We start from the raw sequence: 24195 nt of genomic DNA, 5'->3' as shown, positions 1-24195 counted from the left end.
TGAAAGCGAACTCCATCCTAGTTAGTTAGACTAGATTAGGAAACTGTATCTACTCTATCCTATCCAGAAAGGGAGTTTCTATAATGAATCAAGTATATTTGTTTGAATAGATGAAAGGCTCTGAGTAATTTTGTTCCTGGCACAAAGACTAGACGGGCTTTGCTGCACATAATAGCCTTTCAGCACATTCCTGAATTGCCAGATTTTTACATATACTTGAAAACAAAAACCTAACAGCAGTGGCGTATGGCTCTAGGGAAATACGCGTCCCCGGCTGCATGCTTTGGTCACGCGGGAGGTGGGCTCGATGGCCCTCCCTATTACGACGCGTAAAATGGGCAGTTTCCCTTGCACCATGCTTGTAGGCAGCACAGGAGCTGGGCACCCACCCTTTTCCCTGCCTGTAAGCCAAAGTTTCCTCGCTAACTCCATGTTGTAGGCAGCGCAGGGGAGTTGGGCAGCCCCTCTTCCCTGCCTACAAGCTGAGCGTGAGTTTCCCTCACGCCCAGCTTGTAGGCAGTGCAGGGCTAACAGATTGCTGTGAGCTCTCATTTCAAGAAAGAAATCTCTCTGGCTCTTTTCGATAAAGAGAGCATATTTATTTTAGACATTTATTTAGATGTTCTGAAAATCTTAATAGTCGGTTAACTGGTATTTCTTATTCTTTTAGAGTATGCTCTTGCAATGCTCAAGATATTGAAACCGTGCAGTGTACCCTCATGTCAATATTATCAGCGTCAGTGACCACAAAGGATTTTTTCCACTTCTCTTAAAACAGGAAGATAAAACTGATTATTTTTGTGCTCAATATTTGTTGGGAGATAAAAATCCTCATGTAACACTGGAGGTGGCAAAATGTTTGGTGGAATTTTTAGAAGTAAAAATCAGAGAACCCTAAAATCTGTATTTTGAAATGGAAATTGTATGTAAACTGAAAGAACAATTATTTTAGATGGTGAGATTGTCCTTTTTGGGGATCTATCTGCATATGGTTTGTTTTGTGTAAAGCTCTCATTTCATCCTTTCCTTATGCAGACTCATGGCAGTGGCTCAGAAGAACGAAAGAAAAGAAACCACCTCTCTCCAGAGTACGGCTCATTCCGCACACGCAAAATAATGCACTTTCAAGTAGCTTTCACAACTGTTTTTGCCATTCCACACAGCTTCAAAGAGCCCTGAAAGCAGCTTGAAAGTGCATTATTCTGTGTGTGCAGAATGAGCCTACGTGACTGAGGAGGAAAACAGCCTGTGCATGAGAAGTTCAGTGTGTCCCTGCACAGAAGACAATTTGATAAACTACAATCACAAGGAAGTGCAATACTGTTTTCTAACTGGTTGGCTGTAACAGCTGAAGAAACAAGTTCCTGCCTGAGCTGGTGAACTTTCCCCTAGTTACAGAGTTGCTTGTTTACCAGGAAAGGGGCTAGACAAAAGCTGCTTTAGTTACACTCTGAGGGGTTCAATAGTCTGAAGTTCTTCTAGCAAACTTCAGTACATATATCAGCATACTGAGCTGCTACCAACTGCTTAATGACTTTCTGAAGGATGTGTCCGATTGGTCTCTTGCCCATCTGTAAATCTTATAAATGGAGGCTGGGGCTGTTAGATTGCAAATATTGGCACTGGGAATGTAGAGGAATCCATCTGTCTAAAAAGTGGAGTCAACAAACTGAAACCATGGATCCAAGCACTAGGCAATATCCGAGAGCACCGTTTGCCACCGCAGAAGCTGGGATCTTTTGTCAAGAACCACCTCGGCTTGGAAACCCATATCTGGAAGATGTATTTCTCCAGGCTTACCTGAAATCATATCTACCACCCAAGGTTTGGTTTATATGTTATGTTATGTTGGGGGAAACAAACAAGAGTACTTTTACTTCAATGATGACATGTAATTCTTATAATTTGTATGACTTTAGATTCTCCAAAGATTTCTTCATGGCAAACATGAGGAGTATATTCTCAATGGAAAATGCCCTTTCCTCCTACATTCCCTGTAATCTGTTCATTTTGTTGGATAATAATAAAGAAATCCACGTTAGATAGAAACAAGTTTCCTCCACCCAGTGTGATTTTTTTTTTGCCTCTGTAAGTAACTATATGACTTCAAAATATACTTCACCCACATTCCAACTTTTTGTTTATTGGATAAATTCTGTATACAGAAGAGAGGTTTCTGAATAAAATGTTGAATGTACTCTGTAGCTGGTTTTATATCCATAGAATCTGTCTGAATGTGAAATTTATTAAAACCTTGTGTGTGTGTGAACACAGGCCCGCTGACGGGCGCATGAACGGGCAGAGGTCGGGCGATTATGTAATTCGGCCTGAAGACGGCTTCGGGACCGCTCTGCATGGACGGTCCTTGAGCAAACGCTAAGCAGCCGCGCCGCTGAGCCGTTACCCAGCCGTATCAAGCCTGTCGCTGAGTGTTTGGGATTAATGCCTGGCCCCAGCGACTACCCGTTCAGCCCTGTTGGCGGTCCTTCGGGGCCAGGTGTCAAACCTCGGCTTACCGAGGCCTTCGGAGAAGGTGAAGTGCCAGGTGGGGAGGCGATTGGGGGAGGCTGACATGAAGCCGCTGCCGTTCGCTCGGCAGCGTTCATGCCGGCGCTTTCCCCAAAAAGAGCTTGGGAAGCGCTCTGGGGAAACGCCGCCTTCAGGCCGGCCGGGCGGTGCGAGGGCGGCGCGGCTGCGTTGCAGCTGCGCCCCCCGTGCGAATGGCGGCCTGGAGACGGTGTTTTTACCGTCTCCAGGCCGCCATGAATTGCCCGTGCAGAAACGGCCACAGTAAGCACTGGATAATATCACAGGATATTTTATGAAACATTCAAGGAAGAAAAGAGGAAATGATAAAAGGAAGCAACAGTGCAGACCTTATGGAAACATATATTTCAGCAAGTTGAATCATATGAAGGTTTTTTGATCAGTAGCATCTGTGTGGCTCTGACACAAGACGAGTACTGTATTCATTTGTGTTTCTGAACAGGATGGTGTTTTGAAGAAGAATCTATGCCATCTGCAAAGAGAATTTCTCTAAAGAGGCCCCTACATTGTCATCTTCCAGACTGTTTAATCTATAATAATTTCTCCCTGAGATAGTTTTGCTTTCAGTGTGTTTTCACCCTGTGCCTAATTAATATTTAACACTTCTGAAAAATTGGCAATCAGAAGCCAGCCAGGAAGCTGGTCTTAAAAAACTCACTTGATTCTTGTCTAGGAATAATACTTTCATCTTACAATATTTCTTTTACTGCACTCAGCCTTGGGCATTCTCATACTGCTTAAGCAAGCCAAACTAACCATTTGGTCTGGAATGGGCATAACTGATTCAATCAATGTTTACAGAGAATCCAGACTACAGCGTCGCCAGCAGTTTGCACTCCATCATTTTCTGTTTTGCTTTCCCATCTATTTTCAGACCTACGTGTGCTTTCTGCCTTTGCATTTAAAAGGGTCCACATGATATTGTGCTCAGCGTTACTGGAGCATTCCTCTTTAAGCCAGGAGGAAAAAAATAAACCTATTTTAATCTGGCTCAACCCTGAGCTGGATAACCCAGTTAGCCCAATCTTGTCAGGTCTTGGAAGCTAAGCAGGGTCAACCCTGGACAATATTTACATGCGACACCACCAAGGGAATACCAGGCCTGCTAGGCAGAGGCAGGCAATGGCAAACCATCTCTGAAACCCCCACCAGATGGCCATCAGTTGGCTGCAACATACTAGCAAATAAAATCTGGCTCAAAGGGAATTTGCACAGTGGCTGTAGGGGAGTATTCATGTGGCTATCCCTTCCATTGATGCTACAGAAGGACAAGAGTTTGGATTTATACACCCCTCCTTTCTCTCGTGTAAGGAGACTCAAGGTTGCTACAAGCTCCTTTTCCTTCCTCTCCCCACAACAGACACCTTGTGAGGTAGGTGGGGCTGAGAGAGTTCCAAAGAACTGTGGCTAGCCCAACGTCACCCAGCAGGAATGTAGGAGAGTGGAAACACATCTGGTTCACCAGATAAGCCTCTGCCACTCAGGTGGAAGAGTGGGGAATAAAACCTAGTTCTCCAGATTAGAATCCACCTGCTCTTAACCACTGACTACACCATGCTGGGGGGGTGAGGTTTAGTTCTACTCAAAATGGTGTACCATTTCCCCCTTCCTTTTTAGCTCTTCACAGGATTTTTCCCTTTTGATCAACAGTGTAGTGTTGCAGCTTGGCTTGGTAGGGAAAGTGAATACGAGAGGAAAGGAGGGGCCCAGGGCTATGTGGAGGGGTCCTGACATGACTGCCATTGCACACAGGTTTTTGCACAGGTGTGGTGGGGGGAAAGTGGAGAATCAGGGGTGCAGGTAGCAACAGCGTAGTGGCTCAGGCATCATGTAAGTTGCATGCAAAAGGTCCCAGGTCCAGAGTGGCATCTCTAGTGAAAGGGTTTCTGGGGTTGGCAAAGACTTCTGCTTGAAAACTTGGAAAGTTGCTGCCACTCAGAGTAATCATTAGATTAGATAAACCTGTGGTCTGATTTGTTAGGAGACTTTACATGCGTTCATATTTTGAATTCTTTGTCTGTTCCCCCTTTTAATCCTGAATGTGTTCCTTCCTGGCTGTTTTTGCATGGCCAAAATATCCCAGGGTGAGCACAGAAAATATCTCTGGGCAGCCAGGAATTCCGCAGAGTTCCCAAAGCTGCACTCTGCCCTGGTGTTGCCCCACTATTTTTCCTTTGCCCTGCAACTTTCAAAAATCACCAAATTGGTGGTTCTTTTAAATGCCCCTGTGTGACCCCGCTGCCATGCAAACACCATGGAAGCAGACCCGGTATGTTTTTCTTTTTCCCGCCTCGCAACTTCTTCTCGCTCCTTCTGTCTCCCCATCACCAATCAGCAACCAGGGGCGTTCCGCCCACTGGGGGGTGGGGGGGTGGGAGAGGACACGGCGCTTCCCAAACCAGCCACACAAAACCCTGGAAATGCCTCCTGCACAAAGCAGCTAGTGATTTCCATTGGCGCTGCCCCGCCCCCCCCCACAGACATAGAAAAACACAGGCAGCTCAAGTGGACCAAGAGCACCCCAGCCCACCCCAAAGCAAGGAAGCAGCAAGCCTGCAAGACCATAGTGTGTGCGGTGTGGGGTGTGGGGAGGATGGGGGGAAATGTGAGGGGAAACCAGCCGCACAAGCCACCCTTCATACAGGGCGGGGTGGGGGGTGGGGCTCAAATTTTGCACTGGGCTACATTTTTCCTAGATACACCTCTGTCAGCAACTGACAGAGTCCAAATCCAGTTTGAAATACCTCCTCCTGTACACTATCTGGTTAGATAAAAGGAAGGAGGGGAATCTCAAGAAATCTTCAAGAGAAGGTAAAAGAGTGGAGGCTTCCAAGTGTGAGGGAGAGGGACCTATCAAAAAAGATTTGCGGGACACCAGGCACAGCTGAGATGTGCTCGCTGCTGCCACTCAAAAACAACAGCGAATCAGAATGCAGGTATGCTCAGATGTGTCCTGTGCCCGTGTGGAAGAAAATGAAGCATTACCTCCCAGTCCTGCCTCAGGTCCTGGAAAGAAGCGGGAGCCATGCAGAGGAAGAAACCGGGGCAAATTTGTCACAGTATGTAAGATCCCGGTTCTACCCTGGGATATTTTGACCGTGCAAAAACGGCCCCTGTTTACTTCTTTTCTTATACTAACAAAAGACTGAATGCCGTGGACTCTTGAGTAAATAAAGTAATTACAGTGGCAGACTGGTAAGAATAAATTGTTTTAAAGGAAAAGGGTACAAACTACAGATGCAGGAAGCGGTAGGATTTTTGCTGAACAGGACTGACTTCCAACTTGAGTAAATATATAGGATTTTTTTTTGTGTGCAAATGGGCAATGCCAGATTTTTGCAGGAATATAGTGCTAAATTAAATGTTGTTTTAGTTCTACGTACAACTTACTGAGTTTATTAAAAGTAGAAGTGACTAAAACTCAGTCCAAATAAGACAGTGGTGGTGGTGGTAGTTAGTGTTACTGCTGACCAAGATGGTCAGTCTACTCTGGCCAGTTAGCGTTGCCCTGCCCCTTCACTAACAGATTCATGACCCGAGGTGCAAGGTATTAGGACAAGGCCTTTTATATTGTGGCAACCATCCATTTGGCTATGGATTCTTGTATCAGACTTAGTAATTGTAAACTGCTACTGTGTTTCCCCGAAAATAAGACAGTGTCTTATATTACCTGGGGCGTACAGACTGCCGCGGTGGTTAAGAAAGCCCAGCAAAGACTGTACTTTCTGAGACTTTTAAGGAAGCAACAACTGGATGAAAAACTTCTGGTGTCCTTTTACCGCTGTGCTATAGAGAGTGTCCTAACCTACTGCATCTGTGTATGGTTCTCCAGTTGCACAGTGGCGAATAGGAAGGCGCTCCAAAGGGTGATCACTACTGCACAAAGGATTATCGGCTGCCCTCTTCCCTCCTTGGAAGAAATCTATAATTCCCGAAGCCTAAATAAAGCCCAAAATACATTCTGAGGGACCCGTCTCAATCATCAGCACATTCTCTTTTAAACTGTTACCATCTGGCCCAGGACGCATACAGGGCCCTCAGAACTAGGACAAAGAGGCTTAGAGACAGCTTCTACTCTAGAGCTGTGGCTATGCTAAACTCCGCTGCTTCATATTGATGTATTTGGGGCTGTGTAGGGATGGGTGGAGGAAGGGGAAAGTGAGGATGTTGTATGAGTCTGAAATTGTGTGCATCGAGGAATGCTGCTGTTAATTTCGTTGTGCGTGCACAATGACAATAAAATGCTTATGCTTATGCTTATATTAATTTTTGCTCCCAAAGATGCACTATGTCTTATTTTCAGGGGATGTCTTATTTTATCTGTGTTCTGTTCGTCGGGCATGCTTCCACACAAAAACTTTGCTACGTCTTACTTTCGGGGGATGCCTTATATTTCGCACTTCAGCAAAACCTCTACTACGTCTTATTTTCAGGGGATGTCTTATATTCAGGGAAACAGGGTAACTGATTTCTTGTTTTGGGGTTTTGGGGTTGGCTTAATATTGTTGCTAATTTTCTAATTCCACTTTGCATAATTTGAAGACTTAAGATTTATTGTCTTTGTAACCCAACTTAGGGTTTAAGAGGGATATTATCATTGATGGAAAGGGAGTTCAAGTCTCTGACAGTGTGATCCCACCTTGTGACCCATACCATTCACCAGACTTGCAACAAAAGAAGGCTTTAAATCTGTGCTCTGTTCATTATAACAATAATGTGCAATACAACAATGAAACGTGGTAAACCAATGCCGAACAATAATCAACATGTAATAGTTCTGGCCTGTTGTGCAAAACAGACTAGCAGGGTCTCAGTCCTTTGCAGTTTTCTCTAGCTGTGTCCTTTGGCACTGTTGGTGGACTTGCAGCTTTGCTGTTCTTTGCTGAGCCCTCTCTCTTGGTTATCAAGCCTTCAAGGGTAGCCCTGAAATATGCAAATATAGTTCATAATAACAGAACTCTGTGAAGTAGGCTGGCTCCAGTCACAGGCCTCTAACAGATCTGAGGGAATTGGAGCTCTTTCTTCCTTATATGTAAAATCTGAGCTCTTTAGCGCCCCCTATTGGACCTGGGTTACATCTTGACATAATGACGTGTGCTGGCTTTTGCTGAATTTTAACACTGATATTTTGTGTTTCTTTACTGATTGTCCTTACTCTTTTATTGTGTTGTATGTTGTTGTTTTTTACCTGGAAGGCATTTCAAATATATGTGGCGAAAGCAGTACGGAAGTGAATTTCCACCATGGTTAACAAGGGAGGTTGAGGAAATTATTAGGAAAAAAAAGATGTCTTTTAGAAAATGGAAGTCCAACTTAACTGATGAAGAATACCAGAGAGAACACAAATGGTGGCAAAAGAGAAGCAAGTTAGCTGTAAGGGAGGCAAAAAAGGATTATGAGGAACGCATGGCTGCGAACATCAAGACTAGCAACAAACAGTTCTTCAAGTACATCAAAAGCAGGAAGCCAGCTAGGGAAGCGGTAGGCCCGTTAGATGATGAAGGAACAAAAGGTGTGCGTGCTAAAAGATGACAGGGAGATTGCAGAGAAGCTGAATGAATTCTTTGCATCTGTCTTCACCCAAGAGGAGGTGAGGAAAATTCCTGCACCTGAACCAAGCTTCTTAGGAGGTGAATCCGAGGAACTAGCGAAGTTAGTGGTAGACAAGGAAGAAGTTCTGGCAGCCATTGATAAACTAAATGCTACCAAATCCCCTGGCCCAGATTGCATCTCATATCCAAAGAGTTCTTAAAAGAGCTCAAGCATAAAATTGCTGATGTTCTCACATTAATATGCAACTTCTCTCCCTGAAATCCCAGGCTCCATCCCTGAAGACTGGAAGATGGCCAATGTCACACCAATCTTAAGAAAGGGTCTAGGGGACCTCGAGGAGAATTACAAGGCCAGTCAGTTTGACATCTGGTTCCTGGTAAATTAGTAGAAATCTATCAGGTTAAAGATAAAATTATTAAACATGTAGAAAAGCAAGACCTGCTGAGAGGAAGAGTCAGCATGGCTTTGTGTAGAGGCAAGTCCTGTCTTACAAACTTACTAGAGTTCTTTGAGGGTGTAAACAGACATGTGGATAAGGGGGAACCAGTGGACATTGCCTACTTGGATTTCCAAAAGGCTTTTGACAAAGTTCCTCACCAGAGACTGTTGAGAAAACTCAGCAATGAAGGAATAAGAGGGGAAGTCCTCCTATGGATTAAAAACTGGTTGAGGAACAGGAAACAAAATGGTGGAATTATAAATGTGGAAGTTCTCACAATGGAGAGATGTAGGGAGTGGGTGTCCCTCAAGCTGATCCATTTTGGGACCAGTGCTCTTTAACTTCTATTCATAAAATGACCTGGAAGTAGGGGTGGGTAGTGTGGTGGCCAAGTTTGCAGATGATACCAAATTATGTAGGGTTGGTAAGAACCATAAAGGATTGCATGGAAGAGCTCCAAAGCGGACCTTTGATAAATTAGGTGAGTGGGCTAAGAAATCGCATAAAATGCAATTCCAATGTAGCTAAATGTAAAGTGATGCACATATAGGGGCAAAAAATCCAAACTTCACATTAACATCGCCTCTTACAGGGGTCCAGTGCTATCAGTCACAGACCAGGAAAGGGATTTAGGCGTCTTAGTTGATAGTTCCATGGGAATGTCAACTCAATGCCATGGCAGCTGTGAAAAAAGGCAAACTCTATGCTGGGGATAATTAGGAAAGAAGTTGATAATAAAAGCTCCCACAAGGATTGTCATGCCTCTTTATATAAGAGCGCAGTGGAGATGCGACCGCGACTTGGAGAGTACTGTGTTCGAGTTCTGGTCAGCCAAGCATCTCAAAAAAAAGGATATTGAGGAGATAGGAAAAAGTGCAGGAGAAGGGCAACGAGGATGATTGAGGGACTGGAGCACCTTCCCTATGAGGAGAGGCTGCAGCGTTTGGGACTCTTTAGTTTGGAGAGTAGGCGGCTGAGGGGGGATATGATTGAAGTCTACAAAATTATGCATGGGGTAGAAAATGTTGACAGAGAGACATTTTTCTCTCTTTCTCACAATACTAGAACCAGGGGGCATTCATTGAAAATGCTGGGGGGAAGAATTAGGACTAATAAAAGGAAACACTTCTTCACGCAATGTGTGATTGGTGTTTGGAATATGCTGCCACAGGAGGTGGTGATGGCCACTAACCTGGATAGCTTTAAAAAGGGCTTGGACAGATTTATGGAGGAGAAGTCAATCTATGGCTATCAATCTTGATCCTCCTTGATCTCAGATTGCAAATGCCTTAGCAGACCAGGTGCTCAGGAGGAGCAGCAGCAGCAGAAGGCCATTGCTTTCACATCCTGCATGTGAGCTCCCAAAGGCACCTGGTGGGCCACTGCGAGTAGCAGAATGCTGGACTAGATGGACTCTGGTCTGATCCAGCAGGCTAGTTCTTATGTTCTTATGTTCTTATGTAATGAGTTAATTATATTGCAAGACCAGATGTTTTCTGAGCAAAATTAAATAGCTTCTTTTATCAGTGCCCAAATATTTAATGTTGATTGCTGCCTCCCCTCTCCGGCTTGCACTCCTACTTTGTAGGTGTTTGCTGAGATCGATGTTGACCTTATGAGGTTTGGGGCTCGCCTGAAGAATGAAATTGACTCCTTGGGACGTGAGTGTGAGTTAAACCCACCGAGGCTGCAGCAATTTGATGCCTGGGGCCGGCGTGTGGACCACATAATCACCTGCGCAGCCTGGAAAAAGATGAAGGAGATCTCAGCCGAAGAGGGGTTGATTGCTGAAGCTTATGAGAGGCGATACTCCAACTGGAGGTAAAATGTAGATCTTGTTGGCCCCTGTAGCCTTGTATTTAGCCACACCTTGACATGCATGGGGCTGTATATTCTCAATACTATTCAGGCTAGGTGTTGTGAAAAATAAAAAGTGTTCTGGTTGTATTCTGTCCGTGGTTGAAGATCTTAAGACTTGGTATCACTGAACTGAGGGAGGCATCTTTTGGGTTTTTTTTGTTTCTCTTTCTGCAGCCGGGTTCATCAGGTAGCCAAACTCTACCTATATGCACCTTCTGCTGGCTTATTCACTTGTCCTCTGGCCATGACTGATGGAGCAGCAAAAGTAATTGAGGTGAGACTCCAGCTTACAGCCTGCGCTGCATCGTTTTTACAATCACAAAAAGGCATAAGCTGCAGCAGCTCAGAAATGCTCTTGCTAAATTAACCATATTCAAGAGGTGTCACCCTCCCCTCCAGATACTCACAACAACAACAAACCATTAGAAACGACTATGTAATGAACATATGGAAATATCCAATCTCCATCTGTTTCTTCCCTTTGTCCTTTCTACCATCTCATTTCCTGTAAGGAAGAATTTGGAACTGCTTGGTCTTATCTGTGTTACCGGGTTCAAGCTCCTTGGAGGAAAGGCGGGACACAAACATAACGAAGAAATTAACATTTGTCTATGTGACATATCCTTCCTCTGATCACATGAGCTGATTGCTGTTGTCTGTAGAGGCGCTAGAGGTGGCTGCTTGCTGTTTCCAAATGACCATCAGCGCAGATGCAGGAATGCCTGCATCCCATATTCTGCTCCCTTTCTGATGCTGGCAGGCCTGCCTCTGTGCTGATGGTAATTTGGAAACAGCAAGCAGCCACTGCCAGTACCTCTACAAGACAATGGCCCCTCCCGCACATGCAGAATAATGTACTTTCAATCCACTTTCACAATTGTTTGCAAGTGGATTTTGCTATTCCACAGTTGCAAAGTGGACTGAAAGTGCATTATTCTACAATGAAAGTGGATTGAAAGTGCATTATTCTGCATTGAAAGTGGATTGAAAGTGCATTATTCTGCATGTGTGGGAGGGGCCAATGACTGCAATCATAACAGCAACCTCCATTTTTGGATTGAGCAAACACTTTAGGAAGTAGATTGTCATAAATATAACAAACTCAGCCAAGGTGAAGACCCCAAGGAAGACACACTGGCAAAGCACAAGCGGTGCGCTCCTTGGTTCTCTTACAAGCCCCAAGGGCTCTGCCTACCGCAAAAGGCACGAGAGCAGTGCTTCTGCCCTGTCTCCCAAGAGTCATGAAGGGACTCAGGTAGGTTCGCCAACTCTGGATTGGGAAATTCCTGGAGATTTGGGAGTGGAACCTGGGGAAGGCAGGGTCTGGGGAGGGGAGGATATCTTAGCATAGGCTGACCAGCCGTCCCGCTTTTGGCGGGACCAGCCCGCCTTTGGACAATTTGTCCCGCATCCCGCGGGTTCTACAAATTGTCCCGATTGGGGAGGCTGCTGCACTGCCTTGGGGGCGCAAGGCAGTGCGGCAGCCTCCTGTGCGCCCGGAAGTCACTTAGGGGAAGCGCAAAGAGCCAGAGGCTTTCTGGGGCTTGCCGCCACGCTCTGTCACAGGGCTGGCAGTAACGGCGAAGCTCCCAGAAGCTCCCGCGGCGCTGATGTGTTGAGCGCACGCGCACGGCCGCCTCCCCATCCCGGATAACAAAGGTGACCACCTGGTCACCTTATCTTAGCAGGTTATAATGCCATAGAGTACACCTTCCAAAGCAGACATTTTATCCAGGGGAACTGATTTAGTTCTAGGATATCTCCAGGTCCCATCTAGTGGTTGGCAAATAGGGTTGCCAGGTCTGGGGGCAGGAAATACCTGGACATTTTGGGAATGGAGCCTGATTGGGTGAGGGGAGGGGATTTAGTGGGGTATAATGCCACCTTTCAAAGCAGCCATTTTCTCCAGGTGAGCTGCTCCCTTTCATGATAGCAGGAGATCTCTCCAGCTGCCACCTGAAGACTGGCAACCCTATTGGTAACCCTACTGGCAACGACCCCAACCTAGAGCTCACATCAGGCACCCAGTGGGATCGTGCCACGCCAGGAACGCCCAGCAGGACCATGGCAGGCTCCTAGCCTGGAGCTGGCTGCTGCCACCCCTCCCCCTCTGAGACACACCCCAGTAGATTTGGAGGCATTTTCCACAGCTAAGGAAATTCTGGTTTTTCTCCTGTTTTTCCCCCTTGCAATTCTTAACAGTCCTTGGGTATTCCCAGGCCCGTGCGAGAAGCCTATGCCAACTTGACATCACGTGATCCCAGGAAGTTCTGGACCTCTGGCCAGTGGATGACTGAACGTAAAGGGGGCTCAGATGTAGGTAAGTATGCCATAAAGTGGGAAGGCCACCGGACCTCTTCTCCCTGCTCCTTATGTCATAAAATCATAAGTTTTTAAAAAGTCAGTGAGACTTGATTGGAAGATCCATTTTTATGCCATCAAATTCATTTCTGTCAGTGGTTGCGAACCTATGGCACTCCAGATGTTCATGGACTACAATTCCCATCAGCCCCTGCCAGCATGGCCAATTGTTACAAATTGTTACAAAGTTACAAAGATTCCCTAGCAGCTAAGATCCTGCTTTTTTCCCTTGCAGCTAATGGCACCGAGACAGTTGCCCGGGAGCTGCCCAATGGCACCCACACCCTTCATGGTTTTAAATGGTTCACATCAGCCACTGACGCGGACATAAGTCTGACCCTAGCAAGGGTTGTGTCTGCTGAAGGGCAGATAGAACAGGTCAGTTTCCTGGGAGAAATGGGATAGTGGTGGAGACAGACACGGGTAGCATATTTCCTATTGACCTTCATCAGGGTTTACTCATGTGAGCATCATTCCGGCCACAGGGCTCCAAAGGTCTATCTCTGTTCTACCTGGAAACACGAGATAAGGAAGGGAAGCTAAATGGGATCCAGATACAACGGCTGAAGGAAAAGCTGGGCACAAAGCAAGTTCCGACAGCTGAGCTCTTCTTGGATGGAGCCAGGGCACACCAGGTAAGCCAAGCAAGTGTTTCTAGGGGGAAATATTGGCCCTAATCCTTTCATCTCTCCTACCTAACACAGTGAGATGGGCAGAAGAAGAAGAGGAGGAGGAGGAGGAGTAGTTTGGATTTATATCCCCCCTTTCTCTCCTGTAAGGAGACCCAAAGGGGCTTACAATCTCCTTTCGCTTCCCCCCTCACAACAAACACCCTGTGAGGTGGGTGGGGCTGAGAGAGCTTCAAAGAACTGTGACTAACCCAAGGCCACCCAGCTGGCATGTGTTGGAGTGCACAAGCTAATCTGGTTCCCCAGACAGGCCTCCATAGCTCAAATGGCAGAATCAAACCCAGTTCTCCAGCTCTTTAGCACTAGAACCAGGGGGCATTCATTGAAAATGCTGGGGGGAAGAATTAGGACTAATAAAAGGAAACACTTCTTCACACAACGTGTGATTGGTGTTTGGAATATGCTGCCACAGGAGGTAATGATGGCCACTAACCTGGATGGCTTTAAAGGGGGCTTGGATAGATTTATGGAGGAGAAGTCGATCTATGGCTACCAGTCTTGACCTGCCTTGATCTCAGATTGCAAATGCCTTAGCAGACCAGGTGCTCAGGAGCAGCAGCAGCAGCAGGCCATTGCTTTCACCTCCTGCATGTGAGCTCCCAAAGGCACCTGGTGGGCCACTGCGAGTAGCAGAGTGCTGGACTAGATGGACTCTGGTCTGATCCAGCAGGCCAGTTCTTATGTTCTTATGTTCTTAAGCACCACACCATTCTGGCTCTCAAGGAACTTGCTTTAGAAAGAACAAAGTCTCTGTGAGATTTGGGCAACCAGTGGTGACTGATATCTGGTGATGAATGCAGCCTGCTCCAAATTATAGATTTTTTAGAAGCAAGTTCCCACTTGAAAAGAGCATGACAGTATATAAGGTGACTAGTGAAATCTTCTAGAATCCATACTCTTCCATAACACGTTTATCAGCATACTTCATTTTTAAAAATAATCAAGGTTCATGGAAGGGTTTATATATTTTTTAATTCCCCTTCTTTACTTTCATAGCATACAATCCACTCTTGCCCCTCCTCTCCATCTCTGATCTTGAATAGAGTATTAAAATGCATTTTACCAGGACAAATGTTCTCATTTTGCATAAATATGGCTGCAGAGGTCGAGGGTGCTTACCACCATTCCCTTCATGTCAAGCCCATGGGTGAAGATTTAGATTGGGTCCAATACTTACAGGAAGGGAAAGCAAAGAGATTCTATGTGTTTCCCTATCCTTGACAGAGCATCCCAAACTCATTCTAAACTATTGCTTTGATGCTTCCAGATATCTGCATTGGGTCGTGGAGTGGCCTCCATCGCTAACATGTTGACCATCACTAGGATCCATAATGCCATCTCTGCAGTCGGAGGTATGAGGAGGTAATTTCTGTCCTCTATTTCTGTCCTCAACTGCCCTACAATATTTAGTGTAGAACCAAAGGACCTGAGCAAAGCAGCAAAATGTTGATTCAACAAATATATCTTCAAAGTTCCTGGCACCCAAATCATGGCAGTGTTGGAACTAGCTTTCTAATTTATTGCACACAACGAGGGTTCAATTTATCCGTTAGTATTCCTGTTTCTTTGCAGATTAATAATTGTTTGATGGTAGGTCCCCTCTTTAAGGAAAAGACAATACATTTCTTCTTAAAAATGGGATAGCTTGTTACCCTGAAAGCAGGCCATGTAGATGCTGAGGCAGGATGTTGTCACCTGAGAAGGGGAGAATGAGCTCGAGGGTGCGGAAAGGCGACACAGGCAACCACCTTGTGTGGAAAAAAAATTGGCCACAGTCTGTTTATTGGTATGCTGGCTGAAGGAAGCAGAGGTGCAGCATAGGGGACAGATCCGGCACTGGGCAGCACGTCTGCTGTCCCCCAGCAATCTTCCCCCAGCCCGATGCATGGGGAGAAAACAATACCCAGTGCAGCAAGATAGTGGGAGCCATCTGGGCGCTGGCCTCTGGATGAACTCCCCTTGCTGCCAGGGGGCGCAAGTCACCCACAGCCTCTGCCTGGGCATGCGGTACACATGCTTGCTACCACCCCCTAGGCCTGCTATGGAGGCCCCCACCAAAAGGGGAGGCCCGGCACGCAGGGTCTTCCTCCTCTGAACGGATCAGTCCCCATGTGCAATTTGTCAAAGAGCAAGGCCACCTCGCTCCTGGCAAAGCTTCCAAAGCCAACAACCAATCACACACCGCAGATCTGATGCCTTGCAGTCAAAGGTCCATACCTCGTTCCGACAGATGTAGAATAAGATCATAGTATGCATGCATGAATTCTTATTGACTTGTTTCACTCCCATTCCCAGAATGATCAGTATGGCAAAGGACTACGCCACCAAGAGACAGGCCTTTGGTAAGCCCCTAAAGGAGCACCCCTTGCACATGCAGACCTTGGCGAGAATGGAGGTATGCATTCTGAAGGGTGGGTTTACCTGTGGCTTGTGTACCTAGATCAGGGGTAGGGAACCTGCGGCTCTCCAGATGTTCAGGAACTACAATTCCCATCAGCCCCTGCCAGCATGGCCAATTGGCCATGCTGATAGGGGCTGATGGGAATTGTAGTTCCTGAACATCTGGAGAGCCGCAGGTTCCCTACCCCTGACCTAGATGAAATGCCTGGTGTAGATTGATCACCACAGTATTTGTGCTGCTTAACACATTCTCCTGATATGTTGGATGAAAACTACTGTCTATGGTAGGAGCCAATCATGAATAGCCTTCAAAGGTAGCCAAGTTACTTTGGAGGTGACAATTAATTTGGCCCTCTCTGTGAACTTGCTTATAATTGGCTACCTGTGATTCTCCCACCCTCTTTTAAGCTATGAATGCTGGGTCCCAGGAACACAAGAGGCATTTATATAATCAGTCAAAATACTGAACTCAGCGAGTCTAAGACCCCTTCCGCACACGCAAAATAATGCGTTTTCAAACCGCTTTCACAACTGTTTGCAAGTGGGTTTTGCCATTCCGCACAGCTTCAAAGAGCACTGAAAGCAGTTTGAAAGTGCATTATTCTGCATGTGCGGAATGAGCCTAAGAGTCTTTTCAAGTCATCAGTCATCACCTCCAGTGGCCTTGCTTTGGAGCATGTAGGTACAATTCAGTTCCTTATTGAACTCTGCCGGACGGTGGCTGTCAATAGACATCATCTCATTGAAAAACCTAATTCCTTGTAGTCTGTTTTGGGTTAGGGTAAATTCCTCTGGCCTAAGAAGTTTTCTTTCAACTCAAGTTATTCTTCCTTTTGAGAAAAGCCACTTAGGTTGAAGGATGTCTTCAAACTTTGCTCCGTGATGCAGAAGGAAACATGCCAATCAATATGCGCAACCTTAGTTCTTCATACACAGGAACAAATTGTCAGGTCTGAAACTGACCATTGCTATTAGATTTATCACAGCAGCTGAGAGTGTGATTTATGAGCTCAGCAGTTGGGATCTCAGATGGGTCCTGCTCTGCTCTAATTTGTTGTAAAACTATTTGCATAGCGTTCGCCCACATAGACAAACAGGAATGGTGGCCTTGTATACATGATCATTTGTACAGATTACTGAGAGAATGCATGCTAAGCATTCCGAAAGCTTTAAAAAGAATTCTACATAAATGTCAGCATTACTGGGGGGCGGGGAGGGGCAGGTGGTGGTATTAGATGTGGCCAGGAGCTCCGCTGCACAACAGAATCACATGTGCTGGATGACTCAGAGCACTTGTGAAGGAAAGTTGGGACTGTTTTCAGTGTCAGATTAGCACATTTGTCTTGTAGTACAGACATAATTGGTGAGGACCAATTCTCCAAATATAATATCTGTAGCTTTAGCTTGGTTTTGATCCGTTTGAGAGTGCTTAGTTCTCTTCGGGGGGAGGGGCAGATCCTGCATCCCACAAGTTATCCCCAACTTTCTTAACTTCATAGGTGCAAGCCCGTGGAGCATTCCTTCTCCTTATGGAAACGAGCAGACTGCTTGGGTTGGAGGACACCAAAATGGCTACTGAACAGGACCTGCACATGCTTAGGTTGCTCACACCTGTTGCAAAACTTTACACAGCTAAACAGGTACTGTTTCACATCCTAAACTTGGTGCTTTGCTCCTGTGCTTTCCTGTACTCCAAACCACAGATGAAATATGAACATGTGTTTAAATTATTGTTAAAATACCCTGTTCAGTTCCGCACTGTGGGTTTGGTTGCATGCTCAAGGACAAAATGCTGGCAGGGACAATTCCTTCAGTATTCTCTTGCCTGGGATCAGTCTCAGCCTAGGTCTGCTTCCTGATGACGTTTCACCATTCTCTCTTCTGTATACCTTAATCCAAAGAGGAAAGGCAGGGTATAAACATTTCAAAAGAAGAGTTTTTTCTACCACTTTTTTTTCTGCCATAAGGAGTCTCAAAGTGATTTACTACTGTCTTCCCTTCCCCCCTCAAAACAGGCACCTTGTGAGGTAGGTGGGACTGAGAGTTCTAAAAGAACCCAACGTCACTCAGCAGGCTTCATGTGGAGGAGTGGGGAGTCAAATCTGGTTCTACAGATTAGAATCTGGTGCTTTTAACCGCTACAACATACCGTTCCCATGTCTTGAACAAGCTGCTGTATTGTGCCCATCCCACTCCTTGACTGTACATAGCAGGCACCATGTGCATCACATTCAATAAATGTCTGTGAACCAAACTTAAGTAGCAGGACAAGTGAGAGTAGAGACATGGTCTGCAGACTATATAGGGATAATCACACATATGCACATCACAGTTTCATTTTACAGGCTATCGCTGTTATCTCAGAAGGGCTGGAGTGTTTCGGAGGGCAGGGCTATATGGAAGACACAGGCCTGCCAGCTGCTCTCCGGGATGTCCAGGTAAGGAAACACCACATAGTATAGTGGTCTTTCATTTTTTTCCCCATAGATGCTTCTTGAAATGTTACAGTGTCAGAGAAAGAAGAGAAGGGTCAGCATTATGGGGCTCTAGTGTATTTACTAATTTATTTGGAATATATATATGCTTCATCTCCAGAGACCAACTCAAGGTGGCTTATATTAAAAGACTGCAGCTGATTATGCATAAGGTGTTTGCTGCATGGTGAAGATGAATATCCACTGCAGCAAGATTTCTTGTACAGATGTATTTCCTCTAGCCCTGCTTTCACTTTCCACTCTCTCCGAGGCAAGCAAATCCACTTATAGCACGACTTTAATTTTGCTTCGCTGCCATGCATAATTGGCCTGCCACTAAAACAAACCAGGGCATAAAAACATACCCTGCCACTGCTGTCTCAGACTGCATTTTCATAAAGATCCCACTAGAACTGGTCCAGTTCTGTGGTCTGGTCTACCCACTCTATACCTTCCCTACATTCCAAATTGTTATGAATAAATGTTTAACTAAGCAAATATAGCACTGATACAAAGCACTGACTCACAATTAACCAGGTATTTTGGGCAACGCCAGTTACAAATAAGAAGTAATTATCTTCAGTTCTGCAGATGCTATTCTAAGGATGCAGCTGTTGTGAGGGATAATGTATATCTTCAAGAAGTGGCTGTTGGTGAAGGAGAAATGTAAGCCTTTGGGTTACTGAACTTTACCAGGCAAAAATAGAAAGGGAGCCTTTTCTCAGAGCTATAGAGAGCGCACCACATATACTGTGCTTACATAGACGTATCTGTTCACAGTTGGTCTAATTTTAGACCTGCTGAAAGCCATCACCACCGTGCACTGCAGCCCCATGCAACAAACCCCAGCAATGCCTTCACTTGTGCAAAGCACTCCTGGTAGAATGCATGTTTAATGAGAAAATGGATGCTGAACCTTTTCCCTACTAACTGCTTTCCCTTCAGCAGTGTATATCCCCTTCAAGTTTCAGATCATGTTTCGGGTTGGGAATGAAGGGAAGGATTAAGCAATTGCACCCCCTCCATTATGAAGTGTCTTCTGTTGAGGGGACTTTGCACTGGAGAAAGGAGCTGTTGAGTCTTTATTAGATCTAGCATTATTATAAGTTTGCCTCCAAGCTTTCCCAAATCCCACATTCACTCCACAGAGGAAAGATTCCTGCACACAGAATTTGTCAGGAGGGACCTCTAGATTTTCTTACTCTTTAGTCCCTTACTAGCTCAGTCTCCCTCCAGTATTCTTTCTTTTGGCGACTGTTTTGACCTGATGTGGGTGGGAATGTCAATGAGCTTCGTTTTTCCACATGGGCTATTCACTTGAACAGAGCTCTGCACCTCCCTTCCCATAACAGGTACTGAGCATTTGGGAAGGAACAACCAATATCCTTTCCTTGGATGTCCTGCGTGCCCTGATCAAAAGTCAAGGAAAAGCACTGGATGCATTTTTCTCTTCGGCACAGGTAAGCATATGCTGTTCAGTTTTGCTTTAGGAGGTGGTCCTTTGCCCCTCTGTTGCAGAAGCTTTTCAGTTCACCAATGAGCCCAGCAGCAGTGTACTAAATCAACTGCCCATGAAGTCTGAGCAGCTTTCTTGCTTTTAAACTAGTACTGAGGTGCTGTAAGTGAACAACATGGAGCCATGGTAAATTTGTCTTCTTAAAGAAATGGGCAGGATTACATTTGACTTCTGTTGTGCTGCTGTAATAAGAAAGATCCTGTTGCTCTATGCAATGCATTCAATCTTGTGTTAGCAATAGAAATCAAGATTCCATATGGCATCTCTTAGGGGAACATGTCTCTGAAGAATAGGACGGAGGGCTACTAGGTACATTTTTCTGGCTCGGTCTCATTCTTGCAAGTAGGAAGTGCAGTGACTCACTGCTTGGAAGACACTTCAGCATATTAGTACGAATGACACATCTGGAACGGAAAAGGGAAACACCAGAAAGCACAATGCAAGTTCTTCCAGGGCAGCCTTCTGTCACACTTCCATTCTTATGGTCTAAAGTCAGAAGCCGACTTCTTAGAATTTCAGTCTTAAACAGGGCATAATCAGGCTTGCAAACTTATGTTAACGTTAGTGTAGATGTAATGGGCACACCACAATTAAGACCCAAAGGAATATGGGAAGGGTCGACAGAGAATAAATAGGCTAACATCTTATTCTGCATTGCTTAGTCATGGATAAAAGATCAGTAACACTCTGTATGAACAAGGCCACAAAGTGTTTTGGAAGTGCAGCTTCAGAGAGAAAGGCATCATCATTTAGAACTTGAAGATAGTTCTCCAGAAGGTGAATAATAGCTATGAGCCAGGATAGCAAAACAGAACCTTAGTGTACAGAGATAGACAGAATAATTGCACTTTCTCCAAAGCAGTGCCTTCTAGTTACAAACTGTGGTTGGCCAGCAGCAGCAGATTTTGGGAAACTCAGCATGTCCAGCTTCTTTACAGGCCAAGTTGGATGCAGCTATCAGCCTCTCCGAACTGAAACCTTCTGCACAAGCAGTTCAAAGTGCTCTCCACAAGCTTGGACAGTTTATTCAGAAATCAGGCTCCAAGGCGGATGCAGAGATGCAGCTGGCAGCAAGAGACCTTGCCTACACTCTAGCCCGGACATATGGAGGTAATGAGGGTACAATTAAAGCAACCCTTTGCCAGTTAGTAAAATTTAAAAATGACAAAAATTATCATCACAGGCAACATACGGCTCTTAGATCCCATCTGTGGCTTTCATGCATGCATCATTCAGGTTATTAGAAATCAAGTCACATTTCTAGGCACTTAAATGAAAATACACTCAGTAGGTTTCCTGTTTATTCCCAGAAACTCAGCTTTGCACCAACTCATTTGCATACTTTTAGACTCTCAAGTGAACAGATAATCCACTTTGTTATACTTTATCACATGCTGTGTTGGTTTTGTTTGGAAACTGAGACCCTTGTTTGCATCAAGAACATACGAAAATTTTGTGCAACTGACTTAATTCTTTTTGGACCCTCCCCAGTGTATACTGGAGGAAGGATCTGTTTCTAGTATCAGGATTTGGGATTCCATTCTTAGCATCACTTACCTTCAGGCCCTTTTCACACCTTGAGAAGATTCCATTGCTGTCTGTCCATAGTTATTTTAAAATAATTATAGGCTCATTGTGTAGGATTAGGGGTGAAGATCATTATGCAATGGCCACAGATCTACATGCAGGTTGCTGAAAACGCTTCCATAAGGAATCTTGCCCTTCCCTGTTCTAAGGCCCCTACTGTTCCTTTGATGACAGAGGGGACTTAGATGGAAGGGGCTAAATCCCTGGACTATAAACGCCCACAAATGCCAGAGTAATTAAGCTGCATGTGGTAGATTTCTCCAATGGAATAAGACTGTTAATCTAGTTTGGAAACTTTAATTATGCATTTGCTGCTTGCAGGAGTGCTTTTACTGGAATATGCCACCAGACCCAGTGCCTCAGCTACGGACATCGTTACTGCTCAGAGGTATCAAATATGCCTAATTTCCTCTCCCTCCCTTTTTTTTCCTGCTCTCAGGTCACAACCCTCCTCCCCAGATGCTTTTACTATTATTTTGGCATTTTTTAACCTCTCCAATATGTCAGTGTCTTTTTTTAGATTTCCCCATTTGACTGAGCTGCTGTGATGTCACTGAAGGACAGGGGCAGTCATAATACAGCTGTTGTGAAGGATAGAGGGCTGTCTGAGTGGAACAATACCTTCTCCAAGGGGCCTAGAGGCCAAAGGGGTGTGCACTGCAGGACAGAAAGACAGAAGAGTATGATGGTTAGGCTCATGCAGGGTCTGAGACAATGGGTTGTGGATTTTTTAAAATCTACTTTCTGTGGCCTGGTACAAAATTAGATGATGATTTTCAGGGTGAATGTTATTTTTCCCTTCCCCACACAATTTCCTGTTTTTCCTTCTCTGGCAATCTCTGTATTCTCACTTTCCTCTGCTTCCTTCTGCCTTTCCCACCCACCAATTATCCATACCTTTTATTTTCCCCTTCAGCCATATTTATTATTTCATTTATACCTCACCTTTCTCCACAACAGGGATTGATGCAACTTACCTCATTCTCTTGTCCTCCATTTTATTTTCCCAACCATCGTGATGTATGACACTGAGTCAGTGACTGAGCCAAGACAACCCAGCATACTTCCATAGCAGAGTGGAGATTCGAACCTGGGTCCCACAGACCTTAGTCTAAAACTGTAATCAGTACAGCACAGTGGCTTTTTGGAGGTGGCAGCTGTTGAACAGTAGGAAGTAGCTTGCCCTGAGTGGTCATGCGAGCCATATGGTAGCAAGTTGCCCATTGGTAGCTGCCTGGCCTGGTCCCAATGAATCCAAGCGTAAAGTCCTGGAAAGGGCCCTCCCCCCTTTGCCTCTTTTACTGAAAGAAACTAAGGCCCCTTCCGCACATGCAAAATAATGTGTTTTCAAACCAGTTTCACAACTGTTTGCAAGTGGATTTTGCTATTCCGCACAGCTTCAAAGAGCACTGAAAGCAGTTTGAAAGTGCATTGTTCTGCATGTGCGGAATGAGCCTCAGTCTTGAAGATTGGCAGTTCTGTATGGCTGCCAAACACCCACTGAAGACATCTATTTCTTGAAACTACAGATGCTTTTACTATTATTTTGGCATTTTTTTTAACCTCTCCAATATGTCAGTGTCTTTTTTTAGATTTCCAATTTGTCTGCAACCTGTGGTATTTTTCAGATCTGTAGAGAGATCTGTCTTGTCTGTCCATGACTCCAATGTCCAGTTTTAAGTATCCCTAGCTTTAGCCACACTGAGTATATACAGCGATGACAGAGAGATAATATTTTCCAGTTCAATATTAGTCCACTCTTAACAAATCAAAGAAACACTGAACCAAACTTTAAATCTGAATCACAGTTTCAGCTTAAACGGGATACATTTATTGCATTTCTTGTAGGTGGTGCCACCAGGAGCTTTGCCCTATAGACAGAGGAGAAAAAGCCGGCTCGTACAACACTGAAGCAGCTTTTCTTGATCTCTCTTTGGTTTATACCGGAAGTCCAGTTTTGGAAGCAAAATTGTGACCAAGAATCAGAACATTCCATCCGCTTGATTGGAACAGAAGAAGCTGCAGGCGTAGCTCTGTGTATCTGATAAAGCAAAGCCATTATTGTCATGGTGATCGTTGGAGTGAATGACACTATGACAGCACGCCTCATAGCACCAACTAATCTACCTCTTCCTGCCAATGAAAGAAAAGTGCCCCAAAATATTATGATGCTTCAGTAAGGCAGAAAAGACTTGTAATTTTAATTTTAAAAAACCAAAGTTTCAAAAGTTTGATCTGCTGCTGAGAAAGCAATATTTTGTTTTAAGTTAGCGTGTCCAGTTAGGCAGCTCCATCTTCTTCTGTCCACGTCTTAATCAGAACACATGGCTACAGTGCGCCAGTCTTGATCATTTCTTACTGCGGTACTCAGGACTTAGAGGAAAGTCGCACTTGTTTTGAAACAAGAAAAATTACTTCATGACTTATCCGGATGAGGTGATGGTTAGAATGAAAAAATCTGCAGATGTTGATTTGTAGCCCTCCCACCCTATCTCTTTTTCCTAAGATCCACCTCCCTCTCACATTTGGCCATACTGCATCCTTTAAAGAAACAAACATTAACTCGGATTTAAGAAGAGTTGGATTTATATCCCCCCTTTCTCTCCTGCAAGGAGACTCAAAGGGGCTTACAAACTCCTTTCGCGCCCCCCCCCCCCCCCGCAAAAACACCCTGTGAGGTGAGTGGGGCTGAGAGAGCTCAGAAGAACTGTGACTAGCTCAAGATCACCCAGCTGGCGTGTGTTGGAGCGTACAGGCTAATCTGAATTC

At 45.1% G+C, this 24195-nt stretch overlaps 1 protein-coding gene across 3 annotated transcripts; it reads left to right on the top strand.

Moving 5' to 3' along the window:
* The first annotated feature begins 1242 nt into the window (after window positions 1-1242).
* LOC125442344 (acyl-CoA dehydrogenase family member 11-like) lies at window positions 1243-23630 on the top strand. 3 transcript variants are annotated; one of them, XM_048513631.1, is made up of 14 exons: window positions 1243-1824; window positions 10128-10360; window positions 10574-10673; window positions 12602-12719; window positions 12996-13138; window positions 13246-13395; window positions 14717-14811; window positions 15745-15844; window positions 17349-17489; window positions 18195-18287; window positions 19676-19783; window positions 20778-20949; window positions 21748-21814; window positions 23275-23630. In XM_048513631.1, exons 1-14 carry the CDS (start codon window positions 1546-1548, stop codon window positions 23399-23401), a joined length of 1926 nt encoding a protein of 641 aa, XP_048369588.1. In that variant the 5' UTR covers window positions 1243-1545; the 3' UTR covers window positions 23402-23630. The 3 variants fall into 3 exon arrangements, with proteins under 3 accessions (XP_048369588.1, XP_048369589.1, XP_048369590.1); XM_048513632.1 differs by having other exon boundaries at window positions 18182-18287; XM_048513633.1 differs by lacking the exon at window positions 1243-1824 and adding an exon at window positions 8966-9020.
* Window positions 23631-24195: the final 565 nt, after the last annotated feature.

This window comes from Sphaerodactylus townsendi, linkage group LG13 (assembly GCF_021028975.2).
Source record: "Sphaerodactylus townsendi isolate TG3544 linkage group LG13, MPM_Stown_v2.3, whole genome shotgun sequence".
NCBI lineage: Eukaryota > Metazoa > Chordata > Lepidosauria > Squamata > Sphaerodactylidae > Sphaerodactylus > Sphaerodactylus townsendi.
Note: the sequence above shows the minus strand (reverse complement) of the source record. Positions and strands in the feature narration are given on the sequence as shown.

What these genes read in the sequence shown, in the direction of transcription:
- LOC125442344 (XM_048513631.1), top strand. Translation starts at nt 1,546, where the DNA reads ATGTGTCCGATTGGTCTCTTGCCCATCTGTAAATCTTATAAATGGAGG. An exon ending in AGGCGATACTCCAACTGGAG is followed by an intron (nt 10,361 to 10,573) that starts GTAAAATGTAGA and finishes CTCTTTCTGCAG; the next exon opens with CCGGGTTCATCAGGTAGCCA. An exon ending in AGACCTTGGCGAGAATGGAG is followed by an intron (nt 15,845 to 17,348) that starts GTATGCATTCTG and finishes TTAACTTCATAG; the next exon opens with GTGCAAGCCCGTGGAGCATT.